Source organism: Limulus polyphemus, unplaced genomic scaffold (genome assembly GCF_000517525.1).
Source record: "Limulus polyphemus unplaced genomic scaffold, Limulus_polyphemus-2.1.2 Scaffold3255, whole genome shotgun sequence".
Taxonomy (NCBI): Eukaryota; Metazoa; Arthropoda; class Merostomata; order Xiphosura; family Limulidae; genus Limulus; species Limulus polyphemus.
The window spans coordinates 28,620-42,465 of record NW_013668865.1 but is presented as its reverse complement, the minus strand read 5'-3'; the positions used below and the strand labels follow the sequence as shown (position 1 = coordinate 42,465).

Below are 13,846 nucleotides of genomic sequence, written 5' to 3'. Positions count from 1 at the left end.
AAATTAAGATTAATGAGGAAAACCTCCTATAACCTTCTCTTATGGTTGTAATGATAAAGACAGAAGTAAAGACAATTTGAAAAATAAGATTAATGAGATACTATTGTTGTTCCAGTAAAGTACTCTTCAATAAGTGTGTAGTATAGCATTTCAACTGTATCTCATTTGTAGCGTCCCAGCGTGTTCTCACTGATTCAGCTTCATTTAAAGAAACATTGTACATCAAATCTCATTTACTACTGATTCTATTAAAATATTTTGACCAGCATTTTCACATGGAAACTTACTAATACCTCAGATTCAAGACACTTCCTCTACATTTTCCAGATTTCAATGTGAACAAATTTCAAACTTTGACGTCTCAACATGGTAGTATGGATGCATAAGCAACAGCCAACCGCACAAATAAGTAGTGGGAAACTTATATTATTGATGAACACACACTTCAAGAAATTTGCTTCTAATGGCTAGTTAGTTTTAAATTATTTACAAACATCATAATTGTATGCTTGCATACAGAAAACAATATCTAGCAGCTAGAGTTGCAAAATGGTGATTGAACCAGCTCTTTTCTGATTTTTCTAGAAAATTGCCTATAATTTACTATAAGCAAGACTTTTAAGAGCTTTACAAAAGCACAGTGCTGTATCATCCATTACAATATCATGGTAGAAAAGTTATAGCTAGGCATTAAAAGAAATGTACATTTTCATACAACAACACTTCATATATTTAAATAATTGTACATTTTAAGAGTTATGACAACATTAACCCTTAATGTCAACAAACAATTTTTCAAGTATTCCAATTTCATTGGTAACTTTCATTACAAAGTGCATACAGTATGGCAAACACTTAAATCCCATGATAAATAAAAGGTTCATAGCCCAGAGTATTGATCATATGGTTCCATAGAATATATTAATATTATTGAAAATGAAATTTCATTTGAGCTGGAACTTCTTCTTCTTCATAACAACCTTAACCTCTTCTTCTTCTCCACAACAACCTTAATCCCAACTAGTTTGGGGTCTGCCGGTATTTTTGTAAGCCAAGAATTTTTACACCCTTGTGGCCTGCCCAGATAGCAAACATATAGGACGAGCACATTCGGCAATGGAGATTTGAACTTGCAACCTTCAGATTGCAAGTCAAGCACCCTAACCACTAGGCTTGGTCTTCTTGAAGAGGCAAGAGTAAAAATCCAGTAATGGGGTGGAAACCCTCTTAAACACGGGTTTGGCCAAAAGATCCAAGACTGCATCCTCAAAATGTTGACAAAAGATGGAGTTAAGACGGGAAGAGAAAAAGAAACAAGAAGAGGGGAGAAATGAAGAGAGAGACCATGGATGAAAACCTGAAGAACCCACCTGTCTGTATGAAACTGAAACCAAAGATCAGTGAAGAGAAAAAGAAACAAGAAGAGGGGAGAAATGAAGAGAGAGACCATGGATGAAAACCTGAAGAACCCACCTGTCTGTATGAAACTGAAACCAAAGATCAGTGAAGTGAGACAGATGGGCACCCTCTGGGCCTGACCAATAGGATAGTCAATGAAGAGACAAGTTATGAACTAGAAAATAGGAAGAACAGGAAGGCCTGGAACCTGGAGTGGGAATTGTATGGGTAGACTGATCTGGCCAAGGAATAGAAATCAAAGGCAAGATTGAGAAAGATGAGAAGATAATGAAGACTAATGCTAGGCTGCTTCATCCCGAGTCTTTAGTGAATCAGGAATACGACCAAAGACTTCCAGGTGAAGAAAGAGAGCTCAACAAAGAATATGCAGATGAGAAGTTGTGAAGCGGATATTACAAAAGAGAGCAATCTTACGCAACAAGTCCCAACAGCAGAGGAATCAAGTAAGGAGGGGCAGAGCTGAAGAAGTGTTACAAGCTAAAGTAGTAGAGAGTGGGAAATGAACCACTCCAGAAAATCACTCTTGGGCACAATAAAGTGCCCCATACATGAGGTAATGCAGGAGGGTGATGAGAAAAAAGACGAAGACACAAAAACTGGACACTAGATAGCAAAATAGAAGACATGGGGTTCACTCCCCTAGCAGGCAAAAAAAAAGATTCCAACTAAAAATCTAGAAAAGGACAAAACAAGCAAGAAGGTGAGAAGGATGAGGCATGTGATGATGGGTGTGTAGTTGTTTTGAGAAAGGAATCAGGATGAATCCTAATATTGGGCAAGGGAGGAAAAGCAAAGTAATCTTGAGAATTTGTTTCATGACACAGGAAAAAAAAGAGAAAGAAAAGAACATACTTGAGAAATCATATCCACAATAAAATTGGAAGGGTGAGGATTTTCCTCAACTAGTAATGCAGTACCCAAAACAAAACCAAGTGTGGGTAACAGTTGGTCAAATTTATTTTCCTCCTCCTGATTCTCAAATGGAGGTGAAGGAACACTGGCCAGAGGGACAGGAGGAGGAGGCCCAGTATGCATGAGGGAACCAACAACACATTGCACAATTCCTATAATGTCCTTAACACTCAATGAACCTCTTGAAGCCATAATAGAAACAGGTCCTGTGTTTGTAACTTTGTCACCTTTACAGGACAATGTTGAGGTCACTGTTACTTAAGAATTCATTATAATATTCTAAGTTTTAGGTATAATGAAAACCATTTAGGTATAAATGTAATTCTCAATAAATTGAATGTAGATTGGAAAATCAACACATTTGTACAAGGCAATACCAAGGAAAAGAATGAAATTATATTGAGTGCAATAAGGGGAGTACAATATGCTTAAGGGGAGCTACTGCAAATGTAAGTTGTGTTGCCTTCCTATTAGTGGAGTGCACCAGTACAGTTCATGATGAACATGTGAATTATATGTGAGAGTTAGCTCAAGGGTAGTGGTATGCAAGTCTTGTAGGCAGATGTACGAGAGACATAGCTATTCTGGGTGCAGAGTTGGGGTATTGTCTCAGAATGACCAAGTACTTAATGCCAATAGACTGGAAGAAGGTTAATGTTGTGAGCTGACAAAAAATGTGAATAAGAATGAAAAGACAAAGAAAAAGTGAAGAAAAATCTGAACAAGTATATTTAATTTATGGTTTTATCCAATAAACTATTTGTGCTCGAAAATCTGTTTTATCATATTTTTATTAACTATCATCAGTTTGAAAGTAGTTCTAGAAAAAGGGTGTGAAAGGCTCTAAAAAAAAAAAGACTCTTTACCCACTAATCCTTTACTTCCATACATACAATAATTTCATAATAATGCTGATAAAAAATTACATAATATTACACAGGTTCACTTATTGGCTAAAAATCAGTATTATGAAACACTGAAAATTCTACTTGTGTGTAGATGCTTGCTATGTTAGGTAGTGTTGACACACACACACACAAAATAGTTGGAGGTAAGCACAGTATTTTGTGGATTCACAGCATCACTGAGACTACTTCTAAGTCCTAAAAACAAAAAGTGCCAAAGTATAACAAACAAAAACAAAACCCATGGGACTTTTTCTTCACTTTCAATATTTGATGAGCAAGCTTTCAACTCCTCACTTCAAAATCAACTTTTCTCTATAAATACACAATACTGTTGAAATTATTATAACTGTTTCACACTTGTTAGAATTCTGTATATTACACTGTTTCTCATTTGTTAGAAATTAACATTTTCCTACACTGAAAATGTATTTCCAATAGATTCTTACCTCTTCTCACGTAATAGCTTTTCTCAACTTGTACTGCTCTCTATATGCATAAATATTTGCTAAACACTAGCCTTGATACTCCCACCTATCTTCACATTTTCACATGAGGCAGCTGCATGACAGCATTCAAATGAGTATGAGACAACCCTCCACCACTAGGAGTGCAACACAACTAGCACAGCTGACACCCTCTATGCGGCTCAGCTCAACTACGCTTTGAGATTTAGCAAGATAAAAAAAAAGAGACACCAGAAGTGGGGAGGAAGGGCGGGAAGTGTGAGAGGAGGTAAGAATGTATTGGAAATACATTTTTAGTGTGCAAAAATATTAACTTCTGATATGATATCTTATTTCCACTCACATAATAGCTAGAATCCCACATTGAGCTGGTGGAAGGACCAATGTAACATTACCTATATGAGCCCAATTCTGAAAGTGCCCAAAAGAAGCCCATGGGGTGTGTGAATAAAGAGTATGTACAACATACCCATAGGAGACTGCACCACTTCTGAGCCAAGTATACTCTTCAACCATAAAACTGATGTGTCACAAAAAGGGTGGAATTACAGGAGAAACCCCATAATTTAAGGGATCCCTGGTGTAGGGTGGCTAGGGCACAGTGGACCATAAGGGGGAGTTTGACCTTAACCAACACCAACAGTACCATGATAGGAATACCTGGCCCATGGTAGGAAGAGGGTCATCTATCGTTCACCTTGGACACAGAAACAGGAGGGAAAGAAGATCTTCCATTCCAAGGACTTGCATCATCATGTGTGCATGTTCAACACAACCAAAACTAGTAACTCCTGGAAACCAACATCCAAACAACGGTAGGAAGGCAGACAGCAATGTGACAGTTCAACTCCAGTCCAAAACAAGGAAGAACTGGGAATGATTCATCCAGTCCATGGTAAGAGGAGGGTACCTGGGCCTCTCGCATGTGAGGACTTTTGTGACTGGTCCAACCAACATCAGTACTCTCCGGGAACTGACATCCAATGGTAGAAAGGAGGGTGGTAGAAATCATCCAGTCCATAAACAGGCAGCATCTGGAATAGAACATCGGGTCCACAGCAGGAGGAGTGTCTATATACCAGCAGAATACTACCACCCTGCTCTCAACTGAGTGGAATTGAGCACACTGAGGAGAAAACCTCCATGGCCCACCACCCCAACAGCTATGAACTGGTAAATGATAAGGACTCTCATATTCCACTTGAAGAATGAGGGGGATGCATTGGAGAGTCCTGAGAAACATAACAATGTTGTCAGAATGGATTATAACTGACTAGATCTGTAGAATGAGCAGTTATAAAAGATTCATATGCAGAGATGACTCCACTACAGACCAATGGCCAAAAATCTTCTATGTCCAGATATGCACCCAAACCTGAAAGAGAAGCATCTATGAAGAGATGCACCTCTGGATGAGGAACACTTACTGTTGTGTTGTACCTGTTCGACCACTAGGCAAAGTTCACATAAAGGGAAGGGGAGAGAGATGGACAGGGCATGCAAGGAATCCCATATGATGTTTCACTGATCTTATAAAGCCCACTGATGAGGTTGCATGTGGGCTTGATTGAGGGGAATGAGGGCCTCCAAAGAAGCCTACCTCCCCAAAAGAGATAGAACCTGTCATGCAGTTGGAAAAGGAGAGGAGGAAACAGTCTGAACCAGAAGCTCCATAGATTGCAAGTGAAAGGGAGAAGGTTGGGCCTGGCTGAGGTGGGAATTGAAAAATACCCCGAGATGAACAAGATATTGGGAGAGGAAGGACTTCTCCACCTTGACCAGCCAACCTACCTGTGCAGCTTCTCAAAGAAGAAATTTAGTGTGAAGGTATGAGGTGGCATGCGAAGGAGCTAGAAACAGCCAGTCATCCATGTAACAGTGGAAACAAAGGTCCCTGGAATGGAGAAGATGGGCAAAGGCCTTGAACATTCAACAAAAAATGTAAGAAGCCAAATCAAGTCTGAACAGAAGAGCTCAGAACTGGTAGACACAACAAATGCCAGGATGCTGGGGAGATGGGAATGTGGAGGTAAGCATCCAAGACATGTACATACCAGGAGTAAAACCCATTGAAGAGAAAGATATGACTCCATGGTGAATCAAGAAAGGTCAAGGAACTGGTTCAAGGAAGAAAGATCGATGATGGGGTGCCAGTATCTGGTATTCTTGGAGGAAATGAACAAATTGGAATAGAAACCTGGCTAAGAAGGATCCACCTGTTCAACAGCACCCTTTTGAAGAAGGTCAAGAACTAACTCAGGCAGATGCTGGCTGGAAATGGGATCTTGAGGAGGGGAAAGGAGACAGAAGCACTCATAGAGAACCCACATAATCCAAGGGTCCATGGTGAAAGACTCCCACATGGTGGCAAAATGCAAAAGCCTGGCCCTCACTGGAGCTGTACCTACCACATAGTCACTGGGACTGCCAGGGGCACTGAAGACATTCACAAAAACCAACGGTTGACCCCAGAGACCCATAAAGCAGAAACCAGTAAAAGAGAGGAAGGAGGAGACATGGGAATAGATTCAGGAGGAGGTTGAGACATACAGGAAGCCAATGAGGAAAGGGAGGCATGCAAATAGACAGATTCAACTATGAACTCTAATGAGTTAGGAAGGCCCCAAGACATCTTGCATTAAGAAGGGAGCTATATGCAAGTCCTGTAAGGAGATTGGGGTAAATGGATATGGGACAAAAGGGCTTCCTGACCCAAAAGATTCCAAGAACAGAGAAGCCATGTTTGGAGGGAGAGGACAGAGAGGAAAATTGTTCAAGAGTGGAAAAATCAGGGCATGAGTCTCCACCAAGAGCCCTTCAGAAGAACGATGAAAGGCCTCAGACAACATGTGAATTGAGGAAAGGAAATGAAGGAGGGAGGATAAGGTGAGGTGGAAACAAGAGAATTGAGGTTGGGAAAACAAAACTGAAGTATTTGGATCCAAACCCCACATATACAAAAGAGAATCCAGCTACTGCAAGTCCAGAAAAGGAATCTCAGACCAATGGTAAGCCAAAGCATGAGCTTCCATATCATATGGGGGTTGAGGCATACTGACCCCAGAATATAATTGGTCTGAAAACCTATTGGGATGAACCAGTGAGAGGAGGGGGGAGAACAAGATAATGGCCGAAAGATGTCTCACTTAAAAAGGAAGGAGAGGAAATGGGACACAAGGACAAAACATAACAAATCTGGTTTATCAACTCCAGGAAAGGAGAAGGAGGCCTGGGTGCATCCACTGGAGCTAAATGTAACTGTGTAGCATAGAACAGGGGAGGGACCAGGCTGTCAAATCATCATCCACTTTTTCAGATACCCCTGAAAAATGCATAAGTGGATAATCTACAGGCAAATCTGAAGTCTGCATGTAAGTAGCAAACTCCCAGCAAACCAAGGCTGTAATGTTTTCCGCCCATAACTGTGGACTCGAAGCCCTTATAGACAAAATAAAGATAGGACCAGCAGTAACAGTAGTTGTAACATTAAACTCTGAATTCACAATAACTAAGAGTGGAAATAATAAAAAAAATCCATATAAGGAACTAAAAAAAAAACACTTAAGAAATTTAAAGACATGTAATAGTAACTTGTACAAATGAAAAGTTAGAGGAATGACGTGTAGCAAACTAAAAACTAAGTTCTCCAAAATATGTAACTGATTAAAATTTCATGAGTAAAGCTCGAGCAAAAATAAACATCTAAACACAACAAGTGCCAATCAAGAAGTGAAGTTGAACAAAGCTGCAAAGAGGGAGTCAGCTGTGCTAGGAGTTGTGTCACACTCTTGTTGCTCATTTGAATGCTATCATGCAGATGCCTCACGTGACAATATGTGAGAATAGGTGGGAGTATCAAGGCTAGTAGTGAGCAAAAATTTGCATTTATAGAGGGCAGTACAAGTCTAGAAAAGGTATTATGTGAACAGAGTTACGATATCATATCCGAATTCTGTTTATTACACTGTTTCTCACTACTGTGATCTATTACTCATCTTTTGAACAAGAGGGAAGTTGAATCTTTACTTAAAAAATATACAATATTGTTGGGACTATTATGATCCTTTCTCAGTTGTTGTAATTTTATCTATTACACTGTATCTCATTACTGTGATACGTTATCTTGTGAATAAGAGAAAAGTTGGATCTTTACTTAATAAATATACATTACTGTTGGAATTATTACACTTGAAAGTGCAAATTTGTTTTGTTGAATAATATATTACTTGTACAGTATAAACAGCAATTATGACTTATCAAATATTAAACACTGACAAATACATATGTATTATAGCTAATAAAAATTTTAAATCTTTTCTTACATGAATGCAATATAGAGTAAAAGGTCCTCTTCCAGGTTCATGTTGTTGTTCAGTGCTTTTAATACAAATATCGGTAAACAGGCTTGGTAAAGAATCTGACTCTATTGCTTCACTGGCAATTTCTGTGGGTTCTATTTCTCCTTTTTCTTTCTGTGGAGAAATGTCTTGTATGGCTCGGGGCAATGAGTTAGCATTACCTTTCTTTAGTTTATATTTTTCACATTCATTGTCTGTATTACCATCACGAATTGGAAGAACCTGAGTGAGACGAGGAATGACTTGAGAAATTATATCAAGACTTTTAGACCTCTTAATCTGAGTTCGGGAAACAACAGGTTCAACTGAAACAGGCTGATTCTCTTCATCTGGTGATGTTAATAGTACTGTTGGCGTGCCAGGTTTTATACAAGACATTCCTGGTGAAAGATTGAGTGGGTGTTTTTCAGTTTGTTTTGAAACATCCACACTCCAGACTTCCCACTCTGAACTAGGTTCCTTCCTGGTCACTCCTGGACTAGTTGTGACGTTCCGTAGTCGAACTTCTAGGTATTCATTCTCATCATCAGTATCATCTTGGTGTCTAACTTCTTGCCCTGAATTAATAAATGGCTTAATTTTCACTGATTGTAAATCCTTTTTTTTATTAATTGCACCACTTCTTAAGTTCAAGTGTAATTTTACATTATGAGAATCTCTAGTTGTTGGTTCAGTTTCTTGACTAACAGCATCTGAGTCTACATGTCGTTTGGGAATAGATTTGTAAGAGAATGATGAATGATGATCATCAGACACAAAATTTTGATTGCTTGTCATCTCCACAAAATCCCTTTTCCTAATGCTAGAAGTTTCTTCATGTGTTATTTCTTCAGATAAAAAAGTAAAGATGATCCAGTTTAACCAATTGGGATCCCCAAGACGATGGACTAAAGGAAGAAGAACTTTGTGGGCAATTATATCAATCAGAATAGTAGAGACAAGAGGACAGCCAAGGACATCTGGAGGAGCAAGAACCTTAACTATTCCAGTACTGAGAGTTGTAAGATGACTGTGTTCTGCTTCTTGGTTTAACACAGCTGCATGAGTTACCTGAAGAAAAAGTATTACATAAATTAATACAGAGCATATCTATATATGTATATAATCTCTAACACTGGCTGTTCCTCCATCATCTAGATGTTTAATTTCTGTCAGTAGATTGACTAACTATCTAATAACAATAAGAACATTTCATTCAACTAAAGTAAAAAATACAAACTGTCTTTTGATTCCCTATAACAAATTCATATGAAAAACATCTCAATAACTGTACACAGGCAGTTTTTCTTTAAACAGTGAATAAAAAAAAAGGGCAGCCTTTTCAAATTATTGTAATCCCATAACAGCTACAGACATCCAAATATCTGAAAGTGTAATATTTATTACAGTTTTAGCCTGTATCTTTAGATGCTCTGTATATATAAATAAAAAAAAGTACCTGATTTTATCAATATTACAAAATACAGAAAACTTGTACAAATACAAGGTTTTGGGCAGCCTTTCAAAATGTGTTGTATTTAAACACAGAAATGTTAAAAAATTTACATTAAAACAAAGTACATAAAACACCTGGCTAATTGCAATAAATCTGTCCAGTCATATCATACTCAGGTGCTTAAAGCAAATAAATATTATGGTACATAATTTGAGAAATAAATATGACCCCAGTTTCCTATTATAAATCCTGGAAACAGAAATTTTCATTTATAACTTAAAATCACTAACAGAAGTCAGTGAGCAAATTCTAGGACTGTTAGTTTAGTATTACTACTAGTTTAGTATTACTACAGTAATTAGCAATAAAAATTAATGTTGAAATAAACACCATTAAAGCTATATAATTATAAAATAAATAAACTAACTTTCAGTAATTTTAAGTATCAAAACAGATAAGCTGGTTAAAATATTTTTGACTTTCATTTCAGCCAAGTAAAAATTCATTATGACTGGGACCGACCATCTTTACTAGGGCCATGACAGCATGAACGATCATGATGCACTACTAACTTTCTAATTCTGTGTAAACTTAACCAGAGGAAGACTGAAAGATACTTGGTATAGAACAATAGAGAGTGATATGAAAATAAAAGACTTGGACAGAACAGGGGTTGAAGAATGGGCAGAAAACCAAAAGCAGTGAACAGCTTTTACAGCTGCTCTGTGGACCACTTGTGGTCAGGAAAGGACTGATGATGATGATGGTGTGTAAAGTTAACAGAAGTTGATCTCAGCATAAAATCAACATCTTATTAATTTTGAAAAAAGAAATGCATACTTCGTGAATTCATTTCACAGAACTTGTCTTATACAATTTTTAAAATAATTCAACATAATAATTTCACACACACACGCATTACATCACGACACTGATATCCACTGGAAAAGCTTCATCTATTTTTATTGCAATTCTTTCAGTCTAACTTTCACACAGTTCGACTATACAATCAGTTTATCCAAAGTCTGGGATCAAGGAGGATTGTGAATAACAACGGAGGGTGAATAAAAAACTAGTGGTAACAATTGACAAAGAGTAGCAACAGATGGAGAGTAAAAATAGAGTGACAACACATCAAAGAAACAGAAGTAGCAACAGGGTTTGAGTAATATCAAACATGACGAAGAGTAACACCACATGGAAGTAGCAACAGATGGAGAGTAAAAATAGTGACAACACATCAAAGAAACAGAAGTAGCAACAGGGTTTAAGTAATATCAAACATGACGAAGAGTAACACCACATGGAAGTAGCAACAGATGGAGAGTAACAACATGTGAAAGTAGCATAACGAATATTTGCTATAAAATGCTATAAGTGATATATATACACTTATATCAATGCTATAAGTGTAGCTACCAGTTTAGCCACTAATTTTGATTTCATTCCTTTAACTTGCACACTCAATCCTTTTTCAGCTGCACCTTTTTTTCATACCCAAGGTGTTTTTTATTAGATTAGTATATCGAGTTATTACTGTTTTTCACTTTCCCATCAGTCCAAGTATTGAAATATTTCCATTATGATTTTGATTAATTAAAGTTTATTCAACTTAATTGTTCAACGTTACAACTCACAAATATAATCAGCTAATGAATATTAGTGTTTCCACTTTTTACATTCATTATATTACTTTAACATTCTGTTCACTAGATGGAGTGATGTATTGATCTTGTGAAGCCTATGTTATATCAGTTCAGGTCATAATGGTCATTACGTAGATGTGATATGTATATATATATATATTTATCACTCTCAGAATGTATAGCTGGTAAAATATTTTCAAGACTTTAGAAGTAACCACAATTACAACAAACAATTAAGTGAGGAGGAGCGTTTCTTTCTGAAGTTATTTTCTCAATGTTTATAAGTTTGGATGAAATTAAAATACTTTAACCTATTGAGAAAAATTATGAACAAAAATACTTAATCATGGAATATGACAAAGCACTAAAGTGTGATGGCTTTCTCCTTTCAATTTCAAGCTGTTCTCTGTTAATGTGCAAATATAAATTTCTGGACTCATTTTGTTTATTCGTTTGAGTTGCAGCTGGTACTTAAGGTCAAACTGTTACTGCTCTAGCCATGGATGTTTTTCTCATTTGGAGAACTAAAGGCTAATTGGGTTTTAGCTTTATGGATTGTTTTATATACAGAAGTAAAAAGCTTGGTTAAAAAACTGACTATGGTTTTTCTAAAGGTTACTAACTTCTGAAAGGTGGACAGAATTGATCAGCCATTGGTCATTATGGGCTATTCATGTTTCACATTTAGCTATGAATTTGTCAAACTATATAATAATGCAACAACATTATAATGCAACCAACATGGCTTCCAACATATCTAGTCTGCAAACAATTTATTAACCATTATCCAAGGGTGAGAAAAGTTTTTGAAAGTTCGATGAAAGATGCATCACAAAGTCATTTTAAAAAATTTACATTTTGTTGAATATTCAACATAGTTTCAGTAAGGTAAAATCTTGCTTTACTAATCTTTTGATATACATTGAAGAGGTTACTGTTTATGTAGATGGCAGTATGATTGTGGTTTTTGTGTATCTAGATTTTCAGAAACCATTTGACAAGATGCCACAAAAAAGTTTTGTTTACAAATATACACAGGTGTGGGGGGATACATTGGCTCATTGGACAGAAAAGTAGTTAGATGTGAGAAAGCAAATGATTATTACAAACAGAGTTCAGCCAAACTGGATTAATGTGATAAGTAGGATACCTCAGGGATCAGTGTTAAGACCTTTGATCTTTTTTTGATTTACATTAGTGATACAAGGCCAATAAATTACTGAAATTTTCTGATCATATTAAGGTCTTGGGCATTGCTAGCTGTGAGGAGGATCCTGTTGGTGAGATGGGTAAATAAATGGTAAATGCATTTTAATTACAACAAATGCAAAGTAATGCATGTTGGTTATCATAATATGAATTATATGTATAACTAGCAGAGTGCCTGGCATTGCTCAAATGAAAATGGCTTTAAATATCCTAAGTTGTTTTTATTAAATCAACCATATTTATCATGATTTTTTTGCAACCAAATCAAAATGATTTCTTTATCTAACTAAATATTTTGATTAAAATCAATAAAAATAACAAAGTACAAATAAATATATAAAGTAATTTTAATCTAAACAAAACTGGGTACATTGCTCCTGCTTCTTGCGTGTGGTTTGCTTGACATTTCAAGTTTCCAAAACAAAATTCCCTATATTTTGGTGTCCAGATTTCTGTTGTGTGGTCAAGTGTCGTTTACAGCGTATTCTGACTTTATCATCGTTCCATTTAATGAGGAATTGATTTATTCTCTTCTCGTTGCAACACAACGTAAATGAAAATTTGCCGATACCAAATGTTTTTGTAAAGTCATCATATAGCTGATTCTTCCAAGTACACGCATGCAAAGCAAAAAATATGGCTGAAGCAAGCCTATTTAGTTGAGGGAATGTGTGTGCATGTTCAAGAGAAAGCAACAGCCTTTTTCAGTTAAGGGGAGTTAGAGAGTAGGCACATATGTGTAAAAGAAAGAGAGAGGGAGAGAAAGAGCAGAAGTGAAGACTCCACAAAGTTTTTTAAATTGTTTTAACACATAATTGATCATGAATAGCATGATTAAGAGAAGCCCTCAGACAGAGAAGAAACATAAATAATAGGCCTCTTGATCACACATTACATAACAAATCTGGCCTTTTCAATTTGAGATCAATTGGTCATTCTGTTTGGCAAAATTTTTTATATTGATCACTTTTACCTCCATTAATGGCCTCAAAATGGGCTCTGAGGCCACAGCCACATAGCCCATACAACTTTCTGCACAATGTTTTATCTGTACCCTGAGTTTGGAGTTTTAGAGGTGTGGTCATGCATAAGAATAGACCCAGAGAGAGGAAGAGACATTTGCACTTATGTATATAAATTTTGATAGGAATAACCTTAACAACATTAAGAAAGAAAATTATCTTGGTGTTCTAACTGATCAGTCTCTTAAGCCATCCAAGTAATGTGCTGTTGCTAGTGGTAGGGTAAATAGGATTTAAGATTGTATTTGCAGAAAAACTGAAAATAAGTTGGTTATAATTTCATTGTATAGGTCACTGGTTAGGCCTCATTTGAAGTATTGGATTCAGCCTTAGGCTTCTTACCTAAGAAAAGACACTGAATCACTGGAAAGAGTTCAAAAAAAGAGCTATTAGGATGATACCTGGAATGGAAAGATTGTCGTAAGAAGACAAGTAAAGATCTCTTAAATTGTTTTATTTTGAAAAAAAAAAGA

The 13,846-nt window shown here is 36.6% G+C and overlaps 1 protein-coding gene across 1 annotated transcript in view; it reads right to left on the bottom strand.

The window, feature by feature from the left end:
• LOC106469000 (sorting nexin-19-like) overlaps positions 1-13,846 on the bottom strand; it is a 38,584-nt gene that overhangs the window by 19,760 nt on the left and 4,978 nt on the right. The window contains exon 2 of the mRNA XM_022397394.1: positions 8,026-9,111. Coding sequence (XP_022253102.1) covers positions 8,026-9,111 — 1,086 coding nt within the window. The remainder of the gene's footprint in view (positions 1-8,025; positions 9,112-13,846) is intronic.